The sequence below is a fragment of the Meleagris gallopavo genome, chromosome 5, assembly GCF_905368555.1.
Source record: "Meleagris gallopavo chromosome 5, MGAL_WU_HG_1.1, whole genome shotgun sequence".
Taxonomy (NCBI): Eukaryota; Metazoa; Chordata; class Aves; order Galliformes; family Phasianidae; genus Meleagris; species Meleagris gallopavo.
Window position 1 is genome coordinate 18,946,245 of NC_139408.1, and position 27,926 is coordinate 18,974,170.

At 42.7% G+C, this 27,926-nt stretch overlaps 1 protein-coding gene across 7 annotated transcripts in view; it reads left to right on the plus strand.

Annotated features, from left to right (window-relative positions):
* Positions 1–251: 251 nt before the first annotated feature.
* Positions 252–27,926, plus strand: part of PRR5L (proline rich 5 like) — a 47,252-nt gene continuing 19,577 nt past the window's right edge. Inside the window, exons 1-7 of one of the 7 annotated variants that reach the window (XM_031553500.2) lie at positions 252–382; positions 1,655–1,742; positions 4,286–4,366; positions 13,314–13,576; positions 14,922–15,002; positions 18,359–18,407; positions 25,888–25,945. In XM_031553500.2, coding sequence (XP_031409360.1) covers positions 13,407–13,576; positions 14,922–15,002; positions 18,359–18,407; positions 25,888–25,945 — 358 coding nt within the window. In that variant the 5' untranslated portion in view covers positions 252–382; positions 1,655–1,742; positions 4,286–4,366; positions 13,314–13,406. Of the gene's footprint in view, positions 383–1,654; positions 1,743–1,782; positions 2,311–4,285; positions 4,367–13,157; positions 13,243–13,313; positions 13,577–14,921; positions 15,003–18,358; positions 18,408–25,887; positions 25,946–27,926 lie in introns of those variants that run through there. The other 6 variants (XM_031553505.2, XM_085224587.1, XM_031553504.2 and 3 more) reach the window with 6 other exon arrangements.

The window sequence follows — 27,926 nt, forward strand, 5'->3', positions numbered from 1 at the left end:
GTCTCCCTCTCTACTAAAGAAACCTAGACAAAGTATGTTGATTACAAGAGGTTTTCATATATGTTCTCATATAGCCAAAGTGTTAGGTAAGATGAAATTTCATGGAAGACTTTAATTTTCCTCTTGTGGGCTAATGTTTCTACTTGTCTTGCTTGTCTGTCCTTGCTATGCATTCAATATTCCCAGTACCTATACACTTGCATGAGATAACTGGGGCCTTTGCTGTCAGTGATAAGGTCTCTCTTCTTTCCACAGAGCTCCTTTCTAAAGATGCAGTTACAGAGGAACCCACCTTCTTCCCAGCACAGTGGCAGCAAATCTCTTCAGCTCCTTCTTTCATTTTCTCCTATAAGAAGTCCAGCCAAAAACCAGGATGGTCATAGTAAGTTTGTGTTGTGGGAATGGTGTCTTGAACTTGCAACCAATTGGTCTGGTGAGCAGCTCTCCTCTCCTAAACCTTAGGTTACAGACCTCTGCATGTTTGGGTGTCTGTCTCAGGTTTTGATTCATAACCATATGAGTTTAAATTTGGGGAAATATACCGGCTCCTGTTTTTTGTTGGTGTTTTTTTTTTTTTTATGGTAAATACAGAACTTGCATGTTCACGTTATGTTAGAAGCTGAGATCTGCTCTATGATCTGTACTGGTTTGGCCTGAATACCTCCTCCTCCCAAAACTTTCCTATTTTTTCTTACAGTGTTTGTCTCAGAGCACAGCACTGCTCAGGTACATTAAGTCACCATTTGCTAATGTGTAATCTTTTTTGAATTTCTTGCTGGCCCATGAAGAACACTTCAAGTGTGATAAACCACTTGAGCTTTGCTTCTCCAGTTGCATAGCATCTTTATTTTCCTGGCTAGATTGTGACCGCAGGTTGAAGACCACCACTCAAACTTTGCTTCTGCATTGTTGTCATTGAGGGATTAGCAAATGTTGGCTTGAAAAGCAGATGCAGAACTAGTGGCAGTGCGTGCTTTCAATTGTTAGTAGATTACCTGATAACTATTCCAGCACATAAAATTTTAGTTTATCAGCTGTTGTCATATACTTCATCCTTCTGGGACACGAAGCATGTTTTTGTGTGTTCATAGTCTGCAAGTTCCAGGTACTGATTTTGTGCTCTTAAGAGTAAATCCTATTTGTGTTCCCCTAACAGTAAGAATAGGCAGTAGGTAAGGGTTACAGTGCCTCAGTGAGGCTTTGTTTTAAACATCTAGATTTGAAAAAGGAGAAACAGAACCACGTGTGGTGAGTGATGTCCTCTGAGCTCTCTAGGGTCACATCCAGCACAGCTCAGTGTCAAAGGATCTGTCCCAGCACGAGTTGATGTGTGAGCACAGCACTTCCAAGGCAGCAGTTCCTTTTCTGATGTTAGGACCAGACTCAGTTGTAAAACGCTGATTTCTTTTAAAAACCAGTGCGTTGGGTTACCAGGCACCAGCAGTCCTGTATGCTAATGAATTCCTAGAACTCTCTTAAGGGCGTAGAGAAAATGGCTCCGTTTTACCAATGTAAATGTCATCTTCCCGTGTTTCAAGGTCTCAGCTCCTTCAGTGGAACTTCAAGTAGCTCTCCTCACGTTGGCGTGACTGCCTGATAGTACTCATACGTGCGATGTGACTGCAACTCATTGTGGCTTTTTAATCTCTTGAAGGTTTCAGCAGCTTCCTGTCCGATACTTGCAGCAGAAAGTGACAGCTGAACACCGCACGGGGCTGAGGCTGCCGGAGCGTCCTTGAACCGTAAGGTTAACGTAAAACCCGCCCTAGCTTTAAGCGGCACATCCAGCGCACCCGCGCCGCGAGTTTATGGGCCGTGAGGAGCAGTCCGTGTAATGCGGCGCTAAGGAGGGTTCCGCACACCGGCTCGGGCTGGTGGCAGCCGAGCTGGGGCCGGTAGCAGCCTCAGCATCCCCGGCCCGTCGGGGTCAAGGGCCACCGAGCCCTTCCAGCGCGTCCCGTCGCTTGCTTCCTCTAACGGCCGGAGGGATTTACTCTTTCTGACCCGCCGAACCGAGGTGGGGTCTGTGCCCGGGGGGAGCAGCGCCCGCAGCCCAGGGCGGCTCGGCTCGGCCCGGCAGCCTTTGTCTGCGCTGGGAGGAGCCAACGAAAGGCAGATTGTATATAAAAAAAAAAAGGGCTGGCCGAGAGCCAGGAAGTGTGGAATCCTGGCCGGGTGGTGGCAAATTTCGCCAGATCGCGGCCAGAGGCAGCGCGTCCTTCAGCCCGCGGCGGGGCGACGGCGGGTGCGGAGCTGAGCGAGGCGCGGAGCAGCGGCGTTCGCTGCCGACCTCTCCGCAGAGCGGCGGCGGTGAGTGCGACGGGAGAGCCGGACCGGGCTGCGGGCGGGGGGCTCCGCCGCCGGGGAGTGGGGCTGGTGCGGGAGGATGTGCCCGGGGCGGCCCGCGGATGGCACGGGGCTCAGCCCTCGCCCCTCCGAGGCAAAGCGCCGGCGTAAATCCCGAGCAAGTTTTCCATTTGAAAATATTAAAAATAGACCCTCCGGTTCCATAGTGCCGCCGAGTGAGTCATTTCCAAACCAAATGTGTCCGCCTAACCCTCCTCCTCAGGGGACACGATAATTCTGAAACCGAGGGTGAAGGGAAGGAGGCTTTTCCCCTCCGCTAACAGACCGAATTAACACGTAGCCGCTGCGAGGGAAGAAAAAAGCCACAAGCGGCGGGCTGCCTGCTAAAAGCAGCGCGGTGCAGCCCCGTCCCTTTCTCTCCTTACCCTGCGGTGGGACCGCCCGCGTTCCCTGCAAGGCGCTGGGAGCCTCCCTGTCCACGCGGCTGTGAGCGGGCAAAGCCCACTGTTTTGTTCCTTTAGCTGTCAGATCCGTTCTCTGTCACTGCTGTGGGACGTCAGCCACAGCCATGGGTCATGCCTGCAGTGACCGACGCTTCTCCTGGCTGCCTGTGCTGAGAAGTGCAGTTCAAAATACGGTTATTTTTCTCTGACTTTCCCAGTCATATGATGATTTGTTCATGCAAGCGGGCTGTCTCGAGCAGAGGGATTTTTTTGTCAGCAACAAGTGCTGAGCATATTTACAGAGAATGCTGCACTTCTGTGTTGTGGAAGGCTTCATTTATGCAGAGCTACCTGGATCTGTGTCTGAGAGCTATTTGCATCTTTTGTATGATGCTGTATGTACATGTGTATTCTAAGTATATGTTTATTAGGGCTCTTCACAGTGAGGCAGCATGCTTTAGGTATAGAAGTTGATGTGCAGGCTGTGTTTTTCTTCTAAAGCAGAAGCTACTGTCCTAATGATGTAGATGAACTAGCAGAGACAAGGCTTGCTAAACTGCCTGTCTTTACATTAGGAAGCACCTAGCTGGGGGGAAAGTCCTGCCCTTTGACCCCTAGGAAGAACTATGCTACCACTCTGGCAACAAAAATGACCTATAGCTGAAAATATGCGCTGTAAGTTATGCCAGCTATTTCACAGCCTTGTGAAAGATGTGAGGTTTGAGAGCAAAATCTGTGGTAGCAACCCAAACCTAATGCTGTTTCTTGGTAAGTAGAGAACTGTGATGTAAAAGCGCTTGCATTCTTTTTGCTGTTTAGGTTCGGTTTCTTCTATTAATGCTATTTATATATTTTACAGCCAGGGGAGGCTATTATGATTTACTGACTTGTCATGTAGGGTGCAGGATACTCAGACATTCTTGCAGTCTGCAGTGTTTCTTTTAGCTCTAACACGTAGAAGATTCATCCACTTAAAAGTGCCACTGAAGTACCAAACTGGGAAAAAAAAGTAAATATCAATCTTTTGTGTTCCAGAACACAAGAAAAAGCAGACAGTGTCCCACGAAAATGAAAACTTTGCTGTAACCTAAGACACTTTATGCACACTCCATTGTTAATGTATGGCACTGTTGCTAGGTTTCTAGTGCCGTGGACTTCTATAACATCCTGGAGGGAGGAAAACACTTCAACTTGAGTCTAAAACCAGCTGCTTTTTGGTGAAACCTGGAAGAAACTTTTCCAGAGCTCCATTATTCTGTAGTTGTTTCTGTGGTTGTCCTGAATCTCTACTGACGTGGCTGTCAAGTTGCACTGAGACCTACACCAATGGTTTGCAGTGCTGGAGGTGGACAGGGATGTTCAAGCAGACAGTTCCATGTGGGACTATTATTTTCTATGTCAATTTGGCAGCACTGTTTTCTTTTGGTAATTTTACAGCAGACTTCAAGTGACAATTCAGTTGCACATCACATTCATCTTTGGTCTTTAAAGTTCTGTTTAGATATTTAAGGTTATCTGTAATTATTTTCTTGCAGTATGTTTACGGACTGTCTGATATCTGCTCAGAGTCTGATAAGACTTGCAAGATTCACTTCCAAAACTCATCTGGAATACAGGTAATGTCTACTGACTCTTCAATTCCTTTTGGAAGAATTTAACTTCTTTGCGTTTCTAGTAATGATAGACACAGAGTAGGTGTGATAGTTCTCACTTAAACTAATAAATTAATATAGGTAGCTTCCATTCTTACGGAAAGAATAGAGGCCTGAGACTTGAATAAGATCATTGAAAGCTTGGAAGTAGCAAAAAACTAAGCACCGAAAGTGTATCTTTTATACTCAATGTGTTCAGTTTTCTTATGTTGCTTTTCCAGGCCTCTGTAGGTTTTTTGTTTCCCTCGCACATAATGTATGGGCTTTTGTCCTTTCTGTTTCTGCTGGTGTGAATTCAAGCATGAATATACATTGATTATGTGCTGGACTTCAGAGCTTATTCAGTAGGGCATAACAACCTGTTCTTCCATTAGATAGAGCAAGTGTAACTCAGAAAGTGGAAGATTGTGCTGAAGACTTCAGCGAACACCCTGTGATACCAGAGGTGGCTGGGGCTGGGCTACAGTATAAATCAGGCTGCTCAACTGCTGTGTTTTGTAGCCCTAGGGTTAAAAATAGGGAGTGTGTTTCTGTTTTTAATAATAACAATGGGAAATGTGAAAGGAAGGAGAAGGAGGAATATATGAAATGCAAGAAAACAAAGATTGTCATTCTGCTTGCAGCGTAGGTAGTTTCTAAAATCATTGCAGTCGTGACACTTTGTTTGGTCTTGAAGTTTACCTTGTCAGCTTTCTGATTAACACTACTAGAAAAGTAAAAATGTCACTATGGTCAGATTGATACAAATTTTTGCTTCTGAATCTGTGTTCTACTTCCCTATTCCTTTCTTTCTTTTTTTTAATGGATGACCTTCATCCTGGTGTGCTTAAGAAAGCATTACTGTGGTTCTCCTTTATCTGTTCTCCTCTAGTAACTTTAAGAATTAGTGAATTTCACTGCACATGACTAAGGAAGAACAAGTCAGAAAGGATAAAGTTTCTCTAAGCTTTGTGAAAACGTTTTTACAGCTTGTGCTGGAAGAAGGGCTCTGGAGGGAGTTATCCCCTCCTGCACAAGTGAAACCCAGAGGGAGCACTTTAGTTCTGCTGCTCATGTAACTACTGCATATGAACAGTTTATTTGTTAAGCAGCTACATTTTTTATTTTTCCCACACAGCTTTTCCACATGCTAAGCACAACTCCTATGATCCCTGCAGACTGCTCGATGTACTTCAACTTCTTTTGAAAGAGTTAACACAAGTATTTCCTGAATTTTGTAGCAGATGCTACCGGGGAGCTATTGAAAACAGGTTGAAGCTGCTAGAAGTTTAGTTTGTGTGTTTGAAAACACATTTGTCATTTCAATCTTAAAGCCTTCTGTACAGCAAAAAGTCCAATAGCTTACTCATACTGTTGTCATTCAAGTGATACATTCTTGGCTTGCTTTGCTCCAGGAGGGGTGCCCTAACGGGTACATCTGCTAAATGCTACTCCAAACAGTGGAAGGAAATAATTATTTATCTTGACTTTTTTTTCTTGTGTAAAATGTTCTTGTGTTGGGGATTGTTCCAGTGAAACTATGCTCATTAAAAGGCATTCTTGCAGTCAACAGAGTTTAAGGCTTGAAGACATCAAAATGAAGTAGGCCAAAACTGATGGGTGGCCTTAGGCGCTGAGCTCCTTGGAGTACTATTTTGCTGTTAAATCAGTTGTGGGTTTTTTTAGATTGTAATAGCTTGTGTTTTTTTTTTTGTGCATGTGTATATAATCTTGATCTCTTTGGCTTGCTCTGTGCCAGTGCTATTTTCGTACTTTGTTCTATAGGGAATTGTGTTCATGTTTGTATAGATGTGAATTAGTCTTCCTTCTAACATGCCATGAACTCCAGAAGGTGGTGGTCTCTGGATTACAGAGAAACATCTCATCCCAGGATGGGATATAAGCAAAGGTGCTTTTTTCCCCCTCTCCATCTGACTACAGTTTCACTTTGAGTTTCAGGTTTACTTTAACCTCAAGAACTCAAAGCACAACTAAGTGGAAACCACTGAATTTCTTTTCAGTTGCTATGTGGCTCTGGCACTGGCACCTGGTTAGAGAGATCCTTCTGTTTGTGAATTTGTTTGGGAAATGTAATTAATAAAGATGTCCAGCTGGGAGAAGAAAATATGCAGAAGGAGTTCAGTGTATGGATATAATATAGGGAAAGTGAGATCTTCTTTTGAGTACCTAAAGACTAGTAGTACAATTATCAGACATGAGTACGTACCAGAGGATTGATATGGTATTGGGGAGGGCTCTATTCCCATATTCTGTAGAGGCTTTTTTTTTTTTTCCTCTAACATGCTTCATCTTCGTAGTTAACATGAAGTTTAATTAGGGATAGGTGGTGACCAAACACTTTTGGATTCTTATAGGCCACAAAGTTTGTGCCTGCATAGTGGATGGCCTGGCAAAATAATAATAAGAAGTTAACATCTTTTGGTGTTGAGCTACCTTTTGAAAAGAAGAGGTAGATCAGATGGTTCCTCATTCTTTACAACTGGATGGAATTCTTTGAAAAGCTTCATTAAAGGAGCTTAGAGGCATATTTTTACTTCACTTTATTTTAGTGAGTAGGTTCCTGGCTTGGGAGGTGGAAGAGCTGGATGAGTCATTTTCTGGCTTTGCAGCTTCATTTCCTCAGCCAGAAAATGGAGATAATGATTTTCACTCTCCTTATTAATAATCTTTTTGAAAAGAGCATTTTGCAGGGCTGAGCAGCCCATCTACCTGGAGCTGAACATGCATGGTCTGCCTCAGGGCTTTTCCCATACTGTGGGATGGGTGGGCTGGAGGTATGGGGCAAGCAGGCGTCCCTTCAACACTTGGCATTGCATGCACTGGGGCCAGCCAGAGACTGGCAGGAGGCATGTGGTGGGGCTGCAGGTAATGTGCTTTAGCTGGCTGAAGTTCTGTGTTTGCCATCTGGCATGGAGAGTGCACTGAGAGCCTGAGGAATCAACTTGTTTTCCTCTGTGGGACAGCCTGGTAAGGTGCTGGTGGATCATGTTCCTTCCTCCTGTTTGGATCCTATTCCTGAATTGGGTATGGTCTGCAGTCCTGGCTTGTAGCTTAAACAGATTGTGGTTTTTTTTTGTTTTTTTTTAATAGCAATGTTCTGAGTTGATTTTTGTCACTAGGATTTCAGAGGTAAGTGCCATTAATATACAGGTAGGGGAAAAAAACCTGTTTCCTGAAGGCTCTAACTTGAATCAATCCTAATGATGAGATTACCAGACCAGAATACTAGCCTTACACCATTCCATTTATCTTTCTGATGTGGGGCGGTCTCTTAGAAAGGACTGTGCCCCTACCATTAGCATAAGCACATCTGAAGGTATTTTTCTCCTTGTGTGTGGTGCTGCTCCTGTCACAAAGTATCTGTACTTTGCCTTGCTGATTTGTGGATTGATCCAGAATGTGAAGGCCAATGTGTAGGCTCTTATTGCTCTTGATGGGCCATGTGTTAGAAATTTGTCTCTAATTTTAGTTTCTGAAGTTGTGAAGGAGCGGAAAGATGAGGAGTATAGGAAGGACTATGCACTGAGATTGAGCCCCAGGCTGCCCTCAAACTATTGTGGAGACACACAATTTCAGCAACTCCACGGTATGTAAGATACGGCTTCTGATCATGCTATCCAGAAAGGAATTATTTTTAGCTATGGAATAATTAATGCATTTTTCTTAAGCTTATGCTTGTTTCACACACAAAAGCATTACAAAAAATTCTGATCCAGTATCTGGACTCGGAGGTCATCAATGTCACAGTTGCGCAGAGCATCCAAAGGAGTAGAAAACGGGCAAACATATCTATCTTCATGAAGACGCTAGTTTTCTACTACTAAAAATGTTCAAATGGCAAGACCTCTTATAACCTGGATAATTCCTCATTCTTGTAGTATTTCAGGAGATCTGGGGAATACTTACTTGGATAAATGGAGCCTCATGTGGTTCCCCCCTTCCCTGCATTGCCATCTGGTTTGCAGTTGCTTTTTGACTTGTGGCATTTTGTTGTGAATATGAAGTAGCACCATTGCAAGTTACCCTCTAAAAAGCAAAAGCAGCTGTAGTTTTTGCTGCCCCTGTTGGTTGTGTTGGCAGCTGTTGCTCCAAGCCTTGCAGAGGGGACATGAATGACCGCTTAACAAAGGAAGAGACCATGTTAAATCTTAGCTGCCAGGGGCTTTTTGTTTGTTTGGCTCAGGATTACTGAGAAGATCCCTAATTTAAAGTGCTGCCAACATTTTCTATAGGTTATTCTTTCTCCAACAGAGACAGAACTAGGTGTATTGCCAGATCTTGTTTGTTTTTTTTTCTCCAGACAGTCACAGGTACTTTGGTCTATCAGAAGGAAGAAGTCTTTTCATTAAATCACTTTGTAACAGCTTCTGTTATTTTCATGGCTAATAGAAAACAAATGGATAAAAATTCCTAGTTTGACTGTAATGTTTTTATGTCTGTATCTACAAGTGTTTGCTGGAAAAAGATTTGTGTCCTTGTTTGATTCTTCTGTTGAAAGATTCAAGTTAATCTATAAAGTACTCACTCAGATGTGATAAATTAGAAGTGGATAAAACTACATTGTTGTCAGATTGACTCAGTCCAGCTCAACACCCCTCTCCCTCAAGTTTTGAATGCTATCATCTAGCTTTCAGTTATTTGCTCATTTAAAGATCTGGGTTTTACACAGGTAATGTCTGCCTTGTTTGAGATCTAGAAGACTTTAATAGCTAAAATAGATAGCTAGGTAAATTGGAGGAAAAAAAAATCGAGAGAAGGGGAGGAAGAACAATAAATGCATCTCTCCTTGACTTAAAACAAGCTTGCCAAAAAGAGAAATGCAGTGTCATTAGATGAGAGAAGAGCGAGGAGTCCTTTGTAATCGGGTAAACAACTTGAAATCTTTGTTGCTGCACCAACTGTTGCCTCAGTGGTTGGAGCATGTGGCAGTGGGAGATCATGTTGTTGTGGCACTATCTCCTATGCTGGAGCTGAGTTTTAGCCTCCAGCTTTTCATCCCTTTTATGACTAATGGTAAGAGAGGGTACGGCTTGGTGGCTGCAACCACTGCTATCCTCCTGCCTTTTTTCTCTCTGTGATTGATAAATAGTATTACTAAGTAGTCATACTAAGTATTACTATTAGTAATAGTAGAATAGTAGTCATTAGATGTAGGCTTTATTTTATAGTCTTCTAAAATAATTTAATATTGGGTAGGGGAGATGTGAAGGAATGTGGACTGAAGACCTTTGAGGGAAGAATACTTGTGTAAATCTTTAAGAGTTTTTGGTGCAAATTAGAGAGGAAGACTGTTCTGTGATGTATTCAGTGCTTTGCGTAATGCTTTTCTTTCCCACTAGCTGAAATAGCCCCAAAACCATGAGGGTTTCTGACTAACCTATATTAATACCTCTCTTGGCACAAGGATAGTTTCTCTCAGAAAAAGAAAAAATTAAATAAAATTGCAGACTACTGAATGTATAACATGAACATTACCAACAAACTGCTAAAGGAGCTCTCCTGCAGAAACAAGGCAGTGTTTACAAGGGTGTCGTTGTCTTGGTAAAACTTTCAGTGGAAACTGCTTACTGGAAAAGGAAAATGTGATCTGAAGGAGTTGTGGAGATGAAGTATTTCTGTAGCTATTGCAGAACAATTATGTAAGACTGGGTTCTGGTTTGGGGGCTTTATTTTATGTCCCGATGCATGGGATCTGCAAAATGCAAATGCACTGTGCCAGAAGTCTCTTTTCCAGCACGTGCTCTCTTACCTCTGGTTTTATGAGTCTCTGAAAATAGTTTAAGTAGGCTATGGGTTGGGGATGGTTATTCTCACAGACCTTGGCATTTCAGTTCTGAAAACATGATAATCAGTTATACTTGATATTCTTCTGGGGGCTAGCTTGTACTGAGAGGAAGCTTACTATGGCTGCTGTCTAACAGCTACCATTTTAGGTAAACTAGGAGAGAGTGCTTTCTCTGAAACCTGAATAAGTGAAATTAAGGCTCTGGATTTGGCCAAAAGCTCAAGATCTTTTCTTTTAAATCTGTGGTGAAAATGTAAAATAAACTTGTCTTAGTACTGAAATGGGATTGCAGACTATGGGACTGGGGAAAAAGTGAGGAAGAAAGTCATCTTAAATGTTCATCACAGATAAGAGCTTGTTATTATCTGAGTAACTTTAGCAAGGGTTAAGGAAAACAATGTATATGTTTCCATGAGCAGAAGCAAGTGTGTTCCCTTGGTAAGAAGGAAGCGTTCAGGAAATTTGTCATGGGGCCCTGTGTTCTGCTGCTGTGGAATCAGGCTCGTAAACCCAAAGACCAAGTCTGGGAGAGACCTTTGTGATGGCTTTGTTTTACCTTTGTGCAAAAAGATTTCCTACACAAAATTTAAATGTCTGTATATTAAGTTATAAAATTTGTTCTCCTTGCACTTCTGAATTTAAACTTTCCCCTTGTAACTTAACACAAGTTAATACAAATAGAGCTTTTATAGAAGACTTTTATTGCTGGGGATAAAGTACTGTATGTGGTTACAGTGTTTGGAGTACTGGCAGGAGGACTGAAGGTTAGCACTGGCATCTTAACCACCACCTTCTAGCCCTATTAAGTGTGTATGCCTGATTTAAAGTAACATTATATAGTTTTGAAGAATATCTGTTCTCTTCCCTGTACAAAAACTGTTGAAATAATAGTTTGTGCTGGGTGAAGTTAGCTGTCACTCATTCAGCTCTTCTCGCTGTCAGCTTTGGGACTTCATGGTGGCAAATGTTAGCACAATTACTTGTTTTGCAACAGAAATATGCTGACTCTGCCTCTGAGACACCTCTCAGTGTGTCATGAGTGAAGTCTGCCCTTGGCTCTCCAAGGTGCTGTGGTTTTTCTCCTCTGACAGTTTCTGATGTGGCTGGAATTGCCAATGGAGAAACTACTAGCAGATTGGGCAGTAAAGCTGGTGAGGGATCTGGAGCACAGGCCTTATGAGGAGTGGCTGAGGTAGCTGGGATTTTTTCCTCTGAGGAGGCTCAAGAGTGGCCTTATTTTTCTCTACAATTATCTGAAGGGAGGTAGTGCCAGTGTGTGAGCTGGCCTCTTCTCCCACCTAACAAAGGATAGGTCTAGAGGGAACGGCCTCACGTTGCACCGGGGAGATTCAGGTTGGATGTTAGGAAATACTACTTCTCCCAGAGTGGTCGGGCATTGGGGTGGGCTGCCCAGGGAAGTGGTGGAGTTGCTGTTCCTGAAGGTGTTCAAGAAACATTTAGTTGTACTGAGGGACATGGTTTAGTGGGAGATAGTGGTGATAGGTGGATGACTGGACTAGATGATCTAGGAGGTCTTTTCCAACCTTGGTGATTCTATGTGGGCAATGAAAAAAAACAAAACAGAATACTGTTTTAAAAGGCAAACAGAAGACAGTGTGATTTGGTTCTGTTATTTTTTTGTATTTATTCTGTATCTGTAAATGTTATAGTGGTATTTTTTTCTAATGGGAGCAGAGCAGCCACTCAACCTGCAGCTTGCTGTCCTTTCTGGTAACACCTGTTAGGGCTCAGTTTTCTTCATGGAAGTTTGTCTGGCCTTTGTCATCTCTGGAGACAGCCAAGAGTTGTCTAAAGATCTATCCAAACTGCACTCGGCTTGTGGAGGGATAATAGATGTATTTCATTATTGAATAGTAATGATAGTTTTACATGCTTTGTGTCCTGCAATCAAGGTGTTTGCTCTGTATTTTTCCCCTGTAACACCACTGGTGGAGGGGACTTGGTGTTTGCAGCTTGGCTGAGGGCTTGCTTAGGTCTCCTTGGCTGATCTGAACAAGGCAAGGAGGAGGCAGATGATGAGCTCAGTGTGAAGCAGGGCTGGCCAGGTGGCAAGCAAGCTGCTCCTTTACGTGTAAAATGATTAGTTAAGGTTTGCAGAGTGGGAAGAATTTCCTGGAGCTGAGCACTAGCTTAAGTAGAAGCACCATGCAAATACACAGTATACCTCTAGCTGATCATATCTTTTTTTACCTTGTGCTGCAGATGTTGTGGAGAAGAGAAGGCTTTGCTTTACATCTTCTGTGTGCAGTTTGGTTGTACAACTATTTTTTTCCCATCTCTCTCTTTTCTCTGACATCTCTGTTCTTCAAACTGCCAACTGAATCTGCTGCTTGTACTTGTCTGAAGTGGGAAGATTTTGAAGTGCAGCAGCTTTGCCAGAGCTTTTTTTGTGGTTTTTATCCAAGTTGATTCTAACTTACTCTGTTTCTGTGGTTCACTTGGGGCTACATATTCATTTATGTGGAGATGGCGATCAGAAGGGAAAGTATAAGAATTTTGTGTCTGGACAGCTAATTGGTTCTCTAAAATAAGTAACTGACCCAAACAGTCCTGTTTACTCTCAAAATATGTAGTTGTCAGAGCTCTTCTGCAGAAGCTCTTTATTGTATCTATTTGTAATGAGCTGAAAATGAATTTTCTTGCATAATGCTTCTGGAAGAAGCATAGGGTTTGTCTGATCATCTTTTGTTGATCATATTTTGCTCCTTTTTCTTCTGGTGAAATATTTCTCTCCAGTTTCTCTTATTTTGTATTAGCTGAATGGCAACTCTATTTAAAGGTATTTGTAAGGTGCCTCTGGGAATGGTTTGGGTCGCCTCTGTTCTTGCATCTCTACTAACTGAAATGGGAAGGAAACCACGCTTGTTTTTCTGGGTGGCTTGTTGAGTCATTCTTTAAGGGGGAAAGGCTGCTGCTGTTGAAGAGCTCATAAAGGTTTGCTCTTAGTGTGATAGGCTATTTTCACTCCTCTTTCTGTCTTGCTCTTCTCCTTTCTCTTCACTTTTCAGGACTGCTTCAATTTCTTTATCTTATTGTGAGTCCGTATCGCAGCCTGATGTGGTGGGGAACTGCTAGTCTGAGGCTAATTGCTTGCTTTCATTGCAGGCTGAATCCTTGGTTTTGGAGTCTTGTTGATTGATACCAGGGCCTTCAAGAGAAAAGACTTTCTGATAGACCCACTCCACTCCATTCAAGCCTATGACTGGGGGCTTCACCGTACCACCATCCTTTGCTCTCCAGTTGCACAAGATGGGTTCGTTCAGAAGGCCCCGACCTCGCTTCATGAGCTCTCCAGTGCTCAGTGACCTGCCACGTTTCCAGGCAGCTCGGCAGGCTCTGCAGCTCAGCTCCAACTCAGCATGGAACAGGTGAGCAGCACCTACAGTGTGAGACTGATCTTTATACTATTATGTATCAGGCTATTTATGGCTAAGCTTGATTATTTATAAGCCTGAATGAGTTTTTGGCATGCCTGAGGTTTGCAGGCATTCAAAGCCTCTGTGGGGGTGACAATTAGACTTAGTAGTTTTTGGCCAGCTTCTTTTTTAGCCAATATTCCTTCAGAGATACAGTCTTGAAAGTAGGACAAAATTGCTCTACATTAACAGATCTACTTTTTCAGTACGTTTTAGGAAAACTATGAGTGTAACAAAGGTCAGTTTCCTATGCAAATAAATTCCTGCTATGCATTATTATGAATTTTTTATCAGAAGAACTCAACTGTGGTAATTACTAAGCTTGTGGCTTCTACTTCTATATACTGCAGGCAAATCCTGTTCTGCAGTGCATATCATGCAGCAATGACCACTGGAAAAATGATGCGTAGGGTAAAGTGTGAGATGGTCTGCTGCTACTGAAGTCAGGTGTTCCCACCTTTCTGTCTGCCATCTTGCACCATCTTTGTGCTCTGCAGATCCCTTTCTCTTGCTGAACTAGTTCTGCCACACAAATGTAGCCCAGCAAGAGCATCGTTGTTTTATACTAGGATAGAAACCTGAGGTTACTGAAGCGTACAAGTGCCAAACTTGTTTGCAGAAGAGAACTTCTATTAAGCAAATGGCATCTCCTCTTGTTGGCTGTGGCAAGCTCTACAGCTGCCAAATCATCCTGTCACTTTAGGACTTCCTCTGTACCAAAAAAGAAAAGTATATCAGAAAAGTATTAGAGTAGCCCTCAACAGCTGCTGCCACACCTTACATGCATTAACAAGGCTTGAAGATGGGCCTGACTGATGCTGGCTGCTGAAGATCTTCAGCACAGCCAGAATCCTACCAAATGCTGCCAGCTGGGTGGTTCAGCTGGTCATGTCAGCATCTCTGGGTAATGCAATGTGGTGTGTTTGGCAGACACTGACAAAAATCTGTGTCTCTTCACAGCTAATAGCCTGCAGCACATATCAGAGATCCCATAACCAGTTTTCTTTTTTCTAAGATATATCTCCTGTGAATGTGTTCTTTGTGAATGGTATCCTGGTGATGACTTTCCGTTGCTTACTCTGAATGCAATTTAAGACTAGTTCTGTTCTGTTCCCCATGAGAAGTGTAGGTAAATAAGTTATGATTTTGAGGGACAAAAAGTGGAAGTACTTAAGTGCAATTAACCTTTCCCTTTTTAGCCACTCAGCTTTTGGTGGCTATCTCATGTTGCACTCTTTAAATCATACTGGTGGCTATTACTTCTGGATGTTGTACTGTCTCATTTCTTTCTTGGCAGTGTTCAAACAGCAGTGATAAATGTGTTTAAAGGGGGAGGCTTGCAGAACAATGAACTTTATACCCTCAATGAAACTGTCAGGTAAGTTGTTGAAATGTGTGAAGAAGGGATTTTTGTTGCTGCTTGTTTGGTGTTTCCTTGTTTTTGTTCCTAAGCAGAAATGTAGTGAGAGGAGATTGGTGGGAGAAATACAGATGGGTAGGAGAGAACTTTAACATGTATTTTGAATTTCAGGCTGGCTTCTTGTCTCTTCTTTTTTTTTTTTTTCTTGCTATGAGGTGGTGTGAAGAGCATTGGGCTTTTAGATAATGTTTATTTAACTTATGTGGAGCGTTGACAAATTAAGGATATTTACTGAGTTAGAATACAAGGATTTTGTCCCCTTCTGTGGAACTTTCCTCTTAGGCCTGTTTCCCTCCCCCCATGTGTTTAAGGACATTCATAACAGTAGTAACATTTTCTGTCACTGTTTTTCTCTAAAATCAAGCTTCTCAGAACCACAGAGCATTTAAACAAAAAGAAATTAAAATATAGCATTTCACGTACACAAGTTCTATAGTGATTTCAGGAAAAGACCAGAAAATACTTACTCTGAAGATTGAAAAAAGCCTAGAAGTCTCACAGTGATGATAAAAGTATCGTTTGTTATTTTAAAAAAGTCTCGTGATTATCTGTGGTTTTGGTCTGATTACTTGGAAACTTCAGTTAATGGATTATAGAGCAGATACAGAGCAGTTTATTCTGTTGATTCCAAGTGGTGCTAAGAGGAATACTGACAGTTCACAATTGTAGTTCCTTATTCCTCCTCTTTCTCACTATATCCATATTCATCCACTATGTTGTTGCATAGGTCTCAGCTTCCACATTTGTATGCTTACCCCATCCCTATTGTGTTTTTGCTCTATGCCAAATTAAGTGGTTGCTAGAGCCAAGAACGTACTGAGCAGCAAACTACCCTTTTCCCTCCTGTCAAAATAAATGCAGGACATGAGTCTCTGTCCTACTTGATCTGGTCCCAAGGTAAAAGCTTCATAAAGTTGCTATGTCTTATGCTTTAACACTATTTAAATGTGCTTAAGGCAGAAATCCTCAAGTTAGATTTAAGTACTTGCAGCAGTATTTATTCTCCACGGGATGAGGATTTCTGTATGTGAAAGGGAAAAGCAAGTGTCGTAAGCCTTTGGAAACACCCTAACCCACAGCCCGTAGCTTGAAGACTAGCTTTGGGTTTTGTGACTTGTCTCCTAGGCTGCTGCTCACTGCAATGGCTTCAGCCTGCTTTCCTGAACTGGTACAAGCAGGTACTCCTTCCCAGCTTCATGGGGAGGAGATACTCTGGAGAGAATAGCCCCTTTGGATGGGCTTGGCCCCTGTGGCTGGACCATGCTCTGCTAGCATCAATCACCAGAGTCAGTCTGGATTGTCAAGAGCCAGATGTAGAACAAGCAATTCTTTGTGAAATTTGTGTGCTTTGTGCACAAAGTGGTGGTGGTGGGAGAGGAAGTAAGCTTTTCCACTCACAGGCAGCACTTGGAAGCTCTCACTTTGAAATTCATGTTCCTACAGGTGCCTGAGCATTGCTCACATCTCAGAATGTCATCTTCTGAATAGGCTGTTTTAGCGTTCAAGCAGCTCATCAAATCAGTCTAAGGAGCCACAAGTCATGCAAGTGCATGCGTGTTTGTATGCGCATCTGCAGCTTTGCACCTGTGATTCTTGATAAATGTCAATGCAGAGTGCATGAGGTTTCAGACAGCCAAGTCTTTTGTGCCATTAGATCAAGCTGGTGCATCTTCATCCTTTGTATTTCTTCACTCAGATCATCAGTGGAAGTTAGCAAATGCAGAGTTCTAATAGCTATAGACTCTGCACAGTGCTTAACTGTTTGTCAGTGGGAGAAGTGGGAAGTTTTAAAGTTGGACAGTAATGACAGAGCTAGGAGATGAGCAACAGGTAACATCTTGCTCTGTATTGCTCTCACCAAGTCTCTATCTTGCTGTGATTTGATAACATCTCACTGGATAGTTTTTCTTAATTGCTCTGAAAGCTGTCATGGCAAGAGGAAATGTCAGAAATGCCATTGAGAGATGGAATATAGGACGCAAGGAATGACCTGGTTATGGTTAGGAGGAGAACCCATCAGGTTCTCTTTGGGTGCATACTTTTCTTTGCAGGAGTGGATGGGATGGTCCACTTGAGAGAACAAGTGTCCTGCTAGGGCTGGCAAATTAGCTGATCAAAAGCCCTCAGGGTTCTACTGAAGCCAGTAAAAGAGCATCTCACACAGCAGCCCTCAAAGACTTATCTGCTCTCTCCATCTTGCAGAAATAGAAATGTACTTTGAGATGGGTGGGGTGAATGTAACTCATCTGAAAAGATGTGAAGGTTCTTCTGTGTTTTCTGAATAAATGTGGAAGTTTTGCAGAATGCTTGGTGAGGAAGATTGCAGTCAAGATCTATGCTCACCAAAGAGTAGAAAAAAGAGCTGCAGTTTGTTAGTAAGAATCTAGCCTGAAAACTAGATGTCTCAGATGCTATTTTTGAGCACTCTTGGTAATGCTTCACTTTGGTGAAAAGCAAAACTCTTAAACCAGCAAAAAAAAAAAAGCAGTATTTTTCAGTGGAAAGCATTGGGCACCTTTTAAATCTTAGGTAGAATTTATTGCTGCAAAATTTACCATCATAGTTACTGAAAGCTGAAAGTTCATGTGCCTCTAAACTGTGATTTGTTTTTGTGATGTTGCTTCTGATTTAAAACAACCCTGTTTTTCATATATATATATATATATATTGGGATTTATTGTAGCCAGATTTAAAAATCATCTATCTTTAATCAGAAGTATTTGTTGAGTTGCTTCTGCTTGCACATACGTAAACAACATCTTACTAAACTTCTAGAAATGTTTTCTTGAAAAACATGCTTTGTTTTCTGGTTTTTGGTTTTTATGTGGTAGCCACGGGGAAGCTGCAGCTGCTACTTGCATGTTTACCTCATATCTTCTCTCCTTATCCTCCCACCTTCTGCTTCCAAGAGAAAAGGAAGTACTGCAGTGGGGAGAGATGCTATTTTTCAATGCAATGGAAGGTGATTGACTTTCCTTAAAGAAATATCAGAAAAAAGATGAACTTTAAACTAAAATTCTAAATTATTTTCCAGCTTCTTATGCATTCAGGGATGTGAATGTGGTTTGTCTGTTTATTCCAGGGAGTGGCTTATAAAAAGAAGGTTTCAGGGAAACTTTCATCATAATTTGATAATACTTTTTGTAGGCATTAGTAGAACATATACTTAAATGTAAAAGAAATCTAATTGCCAAAAGGACACATTCATATACATTCAGGTATCTTTGATATGACTGGCAGTGAAGTGTGAATCTGATTGAAAGAACACCCATTGCTGGTCACTTACTTCATGGATGCATTCCTTCTGTCTACAGACGGCTGCTGAAGAGTGAACTGGGATCCTTCATCACTGATTATTTTCAGGTATTATATGATTTATTTGCTTACTTCTTGAGATTTGGTCTGTTTAGCTTTTTAGCATATGGGAGACCTTTTTACAAGCATATAACCTACAGATTTCATTTTTCTTTTTCCATGAAAGATCATGGAGATAGAATATTTTTTTAATGTGGCCCATATAGCCCCAAAAGTAACTATTTATGGGCATATATGCTAAATTAGGGGTAATCTTCCTTTGCACTTAAGAAGGATTACCGACAGCCTGCCGAAAATCAAGGGATTCACTTGAACTTCTTAAAAAGATGGGATTCTTTCTTTCTTTCTTTTTTGCTTATTTCACTAATATTGAGAATTCTGGACTAGGTTTTCTGAAACAAGGACTAGCAAAGGGGAAGAGAAAATATTAAAAGCTTTCTGTTCTGGGGGGTGCAGATAAGGAAGTCCTTATCAGCAGGAAATCGACCTGGTTACTGTTTGCCTTCTAGAATATAGATGCAATCTGTAGAAAAGCAAAAGGTGAAGGATTAGGGAAGACGCAATCAATCAAAGATCTGTTATTGCTTCTCACTGATGTTGTCCAGATAGACCAAGGTTCACATGCAACCACATGAAAGCATGCGTAAGATTTTGAGAGAACACCAATGGCTTTCAGAATTGCACGTTTTTCGGTGTAGTGCTGATTTAAAAAGAAGGTTGCTGAAAGCGATGGATTTTTTTGTTGTTGTTGGTTTTATTCCTTTTGAGTAAGAGAGAATTTCAGTACTTTCTGAAGTGGCTAATGCTGCTGTGTGCTATGCCAACTGTTTTAAAGGGGGAAGGTGAGAAGTGTTGTTTCCTATCACTATTAGGTTACTTGACTTAAAAAAGAAGAAAAAATCCCCCACTATACTATCAAATGAGAAGCAAACTCTGCCCTGGTGGTAGTTGTTTCACTTCTTTAGCCCCTGTCTACAGCTTTCTTACTGGAAGAAAACAGCTCCTGGTGGTAAGTGGTGGGACGTTTCCTCGAAGGGGAGCACAGCAGAAGGGGGTGAAGCTGTACTACAAACCCATAGAGCTCCTGGAAATCTGTTGCACTCCTAGCTAACTTGAAAACGGGCAGTCAAAACTTCGCAACTAAATATATGCCAAAAAGTAAACTTTGTAAAAAGCTTCATGAAGAGCCCACATACTGGTCTTCCAGACCACCATACAGTGGTCTGGAAAAAGTAGAGAATTTCCAGAGACAGCTTCATGCCTCTGTAAGGCTGAGCAGAGCAGTGAGCCATGCGTGACTTTGAGGGATGTGGGGTGCTGACACACAGCTGTTATCTGGCTTTGAAGATTCAGAGTGCACTGGGTGACTTCCAGTGCTGAACAAGATGCAGCTGTGTTGTCACTGCACAGGACAGGCCCAAGAAGCCTGGGAGCAACGCTGATGCTGGGGTTTGGGTGTGTTGGTCTCTTCCTCCAGGTTATAGCTCTCCTGCCTGTTGCGGTTATACCAGAGCCAGTGGTGTTAGTTGCTGCTCCTTAGCTCTCCTAGTTGCAGAGATAAGGATAAAAGACATGGATTGTGTTATGATCTGCTCACCACTGGGGCTGCCAGCTGGACTTGCATTGTGTTTCTGTTGGCAAGCAGAGGACACCTGACCCCTTCCTGGTAGAGGGAACTGAGTACCAGCACTGCTTCCCTTAAAAGCAGATGTGAGAATGTGCTCTTTGACCCTGATGGCAGGGCTGTACTACTTCATCTGAAGGTTGCAATCACAATGTATGTGCTCAGCACTACTGTGGCCTTTGCCTCAGAGAGCTTGCAGTGCAAGGGTTAGACTGCAGTCTCTTCTGAATTTGTTTTTCTGTATGCTTGCACTTGTATGAATATCTCGGTGCATATGCAGTAGTTCAATTGCTGTTCCCCCACTGAATCCTGGGACTAAAATTTATTTTGGAGGGGATGGGGGGTTTAAAACTCGGCTTTAAAAGAAGAAACTGATATCCATCTGACTTAGCCTGAAGCAAAACTCTCAGTGATGGCAAGCCATGAGGCAAGCACTATGAGATAAGGGCTGTTGTAGGAAATGATCTCTTTTCCCTGCTGCGAGTTAAGATGCATATTTCAGATTCTAGACTGACAGAGTGTACCAGTGGTAAATGTTGCTGTTCTCTCTGAATGTCTTTACTCAAAAATCCCAGGGCCACGGAATGGGGAAAATCTATTCATGTGACAGAAAAAGGCTGATAAAATTTTGTCTATGGATTCAATTTCACTGTTGATGCCAGTTAACTTAAAGCTATGTTTCTTCAGCAAATGACTTGGCTTAAAGAGAAAAAGTAGAAAAAAAAAAACAAAAAAAAAAACAAGATTTAAAATTTACAGTTAGGCTGAATGCCCATCAGTCATGCAGTCATCCTCTATAACAAAAGGGAGGTGATGGGAGCATATCACCAGGATGAGGAGGGGAGTAGAAATACTTATTTTGGCACAAACTTTTTCTGCATCCCCTAAAGCCCTTTTGAGAAGTTGCACTGAGAACTGAGTTTACTGTTAAGTTGACATAAAACCTGGAGGATCTGCTCTCATTTGTAGCCTGGCAGTTTTAAATATCCTAGCAGTAATTAGAACAGCTAATCGGTTCATATTTGGATGTGACAAATTGATTTAAATGTTTTGTTTCTTATGCTGCAACACCGGTAACAGGAGCCACTAGGATCATTTTGGTAAATCATTGTGTTATGTATATTTTTATACTCAAACAGAGACAACTTTTTTTTTCTGACCACTGAATGTTTAAGAGTAAAATTGAGCAAAGCTTTTACTAGTGAGACAAAGCCACTTCTGTGATCAGCTTGAGTTGATTACTCACAAGTAGTTTTCACCAATTCCCATGAAAATTACCAGGTTTTAGCTACTGACGTTGCTAAAAGAATGTTTAGGAAACTGATGGGGCTTAAGTACTCTTTCTCTGTGACCAAACCTTCGTCATACCAGAGTGTGGTTTGTATTTGAAAGAGATGTATTTCCTACAAGGGCTTTAGTAGAAATTCAGATGTTTTATTCTGAAGGAGATTTGTTTATAAATTTTCTGTTTTAGCAACCCAATTAGATATATAAGCCATATACTTGGATCAGAGTCTGAGTGCAAATGCCAAATAGCTGGGATTCGGCATACTCGGTATTTGTTGCGGATTTGCCTTAATTGCTCCAGGTTTTCCAGCACTGAATTTATCCATGACCTGATACAATTGTTTCCTGCTACTGCAAATGGGTGTGTTGCACTCTCTCCTCTGCTCAGTAGCTCTGCGAAGCCCTGTCTGCTCTCACTGCTGCATTAGCTGGCTGGTTAGCAAGTCACAGGCAGGGATCCCGTGTTAAGATGTCAGTGTTTGTAGGAGTATAGTGAACTGGAGCTGCTCTGGGGCAGCTGTGAGACTTCTCAGGTAAGCTCCCTTCGTGCTATTTGATAGCTATGTTTTTGAAGAATATTTCTCAAACATAAAGCTAATGAGTATTGTCTGATACATTATCTTTCTGGTTCTGCGTGTAGCCTGAAAGCAAACCTTTAGAGGTGATGAACTGTTTCTTTTCACTCTCCGGGGCTTATTAATCTTGAAACTCACAGAGGAAAATGGAAACATTAGTTGTTTCACAGCTAACCGCTTTAGCAGAACTGCCTGGTTTGTGCACGTTAATCCCCAGCTGCCTCCTTCCATGGCAGAGACCCCATCCCTTCCCCACCACAACCATCTTGACCCATGCTCAGGGCTGATGTGCAGACCCAAAGCCCATCAGCTCTGGTGCCAAAATTTGTGGCTGAAGGATGACCAGGTGGGTAGGGGTGCTCATTTAGTTCAGTGAGAGCTTTGACATCTCAGAAATAGAAGGCTGTTACATAACTCCTATCCTGTTGCAGTGTGTGCTCTGGGAGGCAGGGAGCTCTGACTCAGGGTTAGGCCCAGCTTTCTGTCTGTATGCAAAATCATGCAAACCACAGTGCACAAGACTCATGTTGCTGGTGTGTCAGTCAAAATAAGATCGGAGTGGATAAGTGCAAAAGTAAGCAGCAACAGCCCAAGCCCTAATCTAAGCCAAAATGGATTTTCTTCTTTATTGCTGTTAAGAGTTCAGTCAGTGGGGAGCACATCCATCCCTGTGCGAGGCAATTGTGCAGGGGGGATGTATTGTATTCACCCTTCACTTACATTCCTCTTCTCTCTCTGACCAGGATTCTGCCTTGTCCAGTGTCTCTTTTGGTACTTTTTCTCCCTTGAAAGTCTGCTTTATAAAGTTGTGCTCACAGCAGAAAGCAGTGTGTGCTTCTCTGTCCTGCCCAGTCAAACAGAAAATTGGTGTGCGTGATGCTTCCCTTCCCCATGCCAGGCTTCTTTTGCCTGTTTCACAGAAATGCAGGAAACAGTGATGTGGGTGCTCAAGTGGCTCTTTATGCTCAGTCAGGGCACTGCTCACACTCTTTGTTAGGCCTCCCTCATGCTCATGGCTGAAATAGTACCGTCTGTGAGGGAAAGGGTCACCTCCACCCCTGAGTGAACTGTGGGGCTCAACTGTGCCCTGCAGCTGTCCTGTGTGGCAGTCTGCTCTTTGCTATTGTATTTCCATCTTCAACGGCTGAGAAGACCTCTTCAGGCAGGCCTGCTGATTATTTCTGCTTCATCTGGTGCTTTTCAGGAACTGAACTGGCATGGTGCAACTTAAAAGGCTCCAGCTTTGTTAGCATGGGGGGCCTGGGTGGATTCAGTCCCTGGCCTGTAAGCCAGTGCAGCAGCCAATCCTGGGTAGCTGTGGTAGGAGATGCCCAGCTTCAGGCCTCTGCACCTCTGCTCTGTGCGTGATTCACTGGCTGTTACCACTCAGAACTTTCTGCGGGGCTGTCCCTAGGCAGACTCCACATGGGGCCATGCTTGTGGTAGCTGTGTGGGCACACCACGTGGGATTTTCCTGTAGCTACTGCCAAGTGGGGGCATTGTGGTCTGGGTCACGGTGGAGCTGCCTACTTGTCTGCCTGCTCTGTCCTCCTCCTAACTCCCTCTGCTTTACTTTCTTTCTTCATGTGAGGTTTCTTTTTTAGACTGGGTTTTGAGCAAGGCTGTCTCTAGAAGTGTATTTTAGGATACTTCATTTTTTTTTCATCTTGCTGTTTTGTGTTCTTCGTAGGACTCTGTTTCTGTCACTGTTTTCCCCTCTTTCTAGAAATAAAATAAAAATGGGGGAAGGACATATGCTTTGAGTTGGAAATTCTGCAGCTTACTGATACTTGCATTTTTAAAACACTACCAGAATTAGGTAGGTGTTTGTGTGCAGCTGGCATGCTAACTGGCAACTTGTTAGAAAATATCTGGTAAGTAAGTTAAAGTGATACTCTTTTTTTTTTTTTTTTTTCTTCCTCAAATTAATGTCAGACTGTCCTGGAAATAGTGGCAGTGAGCTTGCATTGTACGGACTATTTCAGTGACCAGGCACCTGCACTTCCCATGAGCAATGTCTCATTTGTTTCTGGCAAGTCAGTTGAGTTTGCTTGGTTCTTCATGCTGTGCCAGCAGGCACTCTGGCTGATTTTTGGTCAGAGCACAGCAGGACCCTGCATAAGGTAAAATTTTTCAGATAAATGCATCCTTCAAGCTTGCTTGGTGCAAGTCTACTTGATCCTGCTTGTAAAAATAAGATTTCTTTTTTTTTTTTTTTTCCCCCCTCCTCTCAGTTCTATGCCTCTTGTTTTGCCTCTGGCATCCAGGGGTAAAGCAGTAATGAAACCTGTAACCTAGGTAAAGTCTGATACAGACCTTTGCTGTGGCTGCCTTTATTACATTGCAAACCATGAAGGATTTCTTCTGATGAAACTTACTTACCTGTCTCGCTTGATCTGAGAAGAAAATGTTTGAGTGGAATCAATTTCTAGGCCTGTGACTTGAGCAGAAAAGAAAAAAATTGAGATGATTGAAACATCTGTGGTCACTACATGTTGTGGAGCTGAACTCTTTTCTTAGAAGCTCTAAGAATGAGACTGTAATCTATACAGTACATGGGCATGGTACATAAAAGCATTGAATCAGGAAAAAATTGCTCTGATCTGGGGGTATCAAGAGTCCAGAAAAGCAGACTTCTTTTCAGAAGAACTTTATGGCTTTTTGAGCTGGTGTCAACAGTTGGAGGCAATGAGGCTGGAGCTGCCTGGGTTAGTGCCCAGGTGTCAGGAGAGCAGGGACCAGAGCAGACCAGGCTGGGAGGTACATAGCCTGAGCCCTGGGAGCATCTACTCACTGTCTCTAGCATTGTAGAGTGCTCTGCTGGCACCCACAGATCTCTGCCTGTAGTTACAGAATTGTGCACTATTTGTGAATGGATTCAGAAGGTCACATGCAGACCTTTTTGTCTCCACACAGTTGTCTCTGTATAGAAGGGCAATTTTAGCACGTTTCTGTGCTGAATAGGAATGTTCAGGTCAGCTCTGATTCCTGTGTTGGAATTGCTAGTGCTGTCGGATAGTAACCTATGGAAAAATTTTGTAGTGTGTGGATAGGATTGTTTCTGTACTGTGCCAGAGTTAGCCAAGGTTAGTATTATGACTAAGATGGGCAATTCAAACAATATCATTCTGTGTTTTGACTCTAAAATGCTCTGTTTCTGTCATTTAACTAATATAAAATAAACCTATATTCTATATTACTTAGAGAATGAGACTATACTAAATATTTTTGGGCTTGAATTCTGGGGGAAAGGAAAAAAGATTACTGCTAGTAGGACTAAATTAGCTTAAAACAAACATGACCATTGACTCATTTAAATATTGCTCAGCATATATGAGAGAGTTATTGCTAGTGCCAGGGATGGCCATTCCTCCATTCTGTTGTGACTGAGCTCTGGGTACAAACTGGGAACTCTGCATCAATGCAGTGCATCCAGAGGTGGGATATATGGGGTGGAGGGTGGGGGAACTGCAGTCCCAGTTCAGTGTTGGCTCTTGAAGTAGGACAGATGCAGAGGTGGACCTCTCTCTAGGCCTGTGCTGGCTCATGCTGTTACCTGCTTGTGTACGCTGACCAAAGCAGGCTGGTACATGGTTACAGCGGAAGGCAGGTCTGACCTCTGAAACAGAACACAGAAGGCAGGTTTGTGGTACAGCCAGGCAGTGATGTGGCAGAATATTGTAAAGGCAGAGTCCCTTGGGGGCAAAAATAGATATACGTTGTTTCTCAGCTGCTGAAGCAGTTGAGACATGCAATTTTGACTTGGTTACCCAGGGAAAGTTTTCCTCTGCACTTCTACACAAGGGTTTCAAGTATGTGCTGGGTCTGTTGTATTCCTTCATCAGGCTGTGTCAGAGAGGGGTGGTGAGTGTGCAAAACTTGCAGTAAGACCATGTCTGGTGGCAGTGCTTTGAGCAAGTGCTGTGGCATGACTGATATTCAGCTATATATAAAGTGGATAACATCTGAAAAATAAGTACGTGTTCTTCCATGTTTATTTTGAATAATGGAAAAGGCAAATATCTCTCTTCTCTTTTGGCAGAACCAGCTCCTTGTGAAAGGCTTGCTGTTCATAGAGGAGAAGGTTAAGCTGTGTGAAGGCAAGTACAGTAAGAAACCCATTTTGGAGTGGAGTCCTTGTGGGCCCTTCTGAGTCATGCTTTGATGTTTGGCTGGAGGAGATGATTCGCACAGCTAAAAAGCTTATGGACCTTCTGGTACTACCTGAGAATGTGTCCCAAACTTTTGGGGCCAGGCTGCACTGCAGTCTGTGCATTCCTTATGGCTGGAGGGCTGTTTGCAGAACCGTGTGGCTGCAGTATTCTTGCCAGCCATGGCTTCACCGTGAGAGTGGTATGTGGGTCTTGGGTGGCATTGGAACCTGGGCTAAATGCAATTCTAGGCTGGATGTGAATCCTGTTGTGAAACTGTGCTGAGTGTTCTGCCTCTTATTTCTGAGTGTGATTTGCAGCTCTACAGTCTGGCTGTTTGGACTCTTGGAAGTATGATTTTAGTTACAGCAGTGCTGTGTCGTTAGACTTTTGAGAGCTGAGCTAACAGGTCTTGTGTAAATGTGAAGAGAAAATGATCATGTGGATGGGATTGAAATTCTTCAGGAAAGAAGCTAACCATTCATGAAGATCTGTTCAAACCACTGGGTACGGATGCCTGCTGCCACAGAGCCTGTGGACCAAGGCCAGCTTGGAGCAGCAAGGCTCGGGGGTAGCTGTTGGGGGAGTTAGTCTTGTTATTAATGGTTTGCTCAAGCCGAGAGTGCTGGCTGAAGCACACATCTTTATTCAAAACTAGGCTACCATTTGATTTGACCCAGTTTTGTAGCCTGTAGGGACGATCCCTTGCTAATCATCAGCTTGCTGTATCTGGGTCATTAAATGCCAGTAGACGCTTAATTTTGTGTCATTATTGGCAATAGATTTCTCTGCACTGTTCTTCATTAAGTGACTTGTCCATCTAGCCAGCATGCTGTGGGGCTGACTGGACCTTGATGATGGAGCTGTGCAGTTGCCAGCCCTCTGCTTGATGTGTGCTTCTTTAGCACAGACTCTGTAATGGAAGGGGAAAAAAAGGCAGATTTATGTACTACTCATGAATGTGGATACCTGCCATGCTGCTGCCAGCTCTTAAGCCATACAGTGTCTAGTCTGATCAGTCTGATATCTTGGTTTTTTTGTTTATTCATATAAAATGTTCAAATTTCTGCTTGAGCATGAGGAAAAGTGAGTTAGTCTACAACAAACTGAGAGCAGATAAGGAGTAGTTTGCAACCAGTGGAGTAGTTTAGATGGGATGAAATTTTCCAGGCAGACAGCAAATCCCCCTTGTTATGCTTTATTTTTTTTTCCCCTGTTTGAAGCAACCTTGGAGCCACTGCACCCATGCAGACTGGCATCTCTGTGTGAGATGATGACTCATGACCACTTTTCCTTCATAACATGTAGACTTGTTCCAGGCCCTGTGGTCGCAGCAACAAGAACTTCTTGTACATGTTCTCTATTAGTTTTATCTTCTTGGAAAATTTCTCCTGTCCCAGTACTCAAAGATGGAATATTGTTCCTGCTGTGGAGCATGGCAGTGTTTTTACTGCATCTGTTTTTTTTCTAATCTCAGTCTCATATTTTACTATCATTTTTGTTGCTCTACTCTGTCAGACTCTTCTTCAGTGCCTGTAGGATTTATGAGTTCTTGAAGAAACGAACGACTCTCCATTCTTCAGAAGGAAAAAGCATTTCATTTTTAGCTCCACACAGACAAATTATAGTTCTGGGGAGGAGACGGAGGGAGGAGAAGTTCATCTGTTTCCTGTTGTCTTTTTCACTTATGGCTGGCAGTTTCAGGCAGTGGGTATCTGTTATGGGGGTGCTGGGTAGGTCTCATGTACTCCACTTCTGAAGCTGATGTCATATCTGAGATACTTCCCTCTTGGCACTCCGGCAGTCAGTGAGGTCTCTGCTTGAAAGGAAACATCTGTAGAACCTGGTCCTGCTGACTCTCCCCTCTGATTGGGTTATAAGCAACATGACCCATGGGCAATCCCCTGGAGAAAGCCCATGTGGGAGTCTC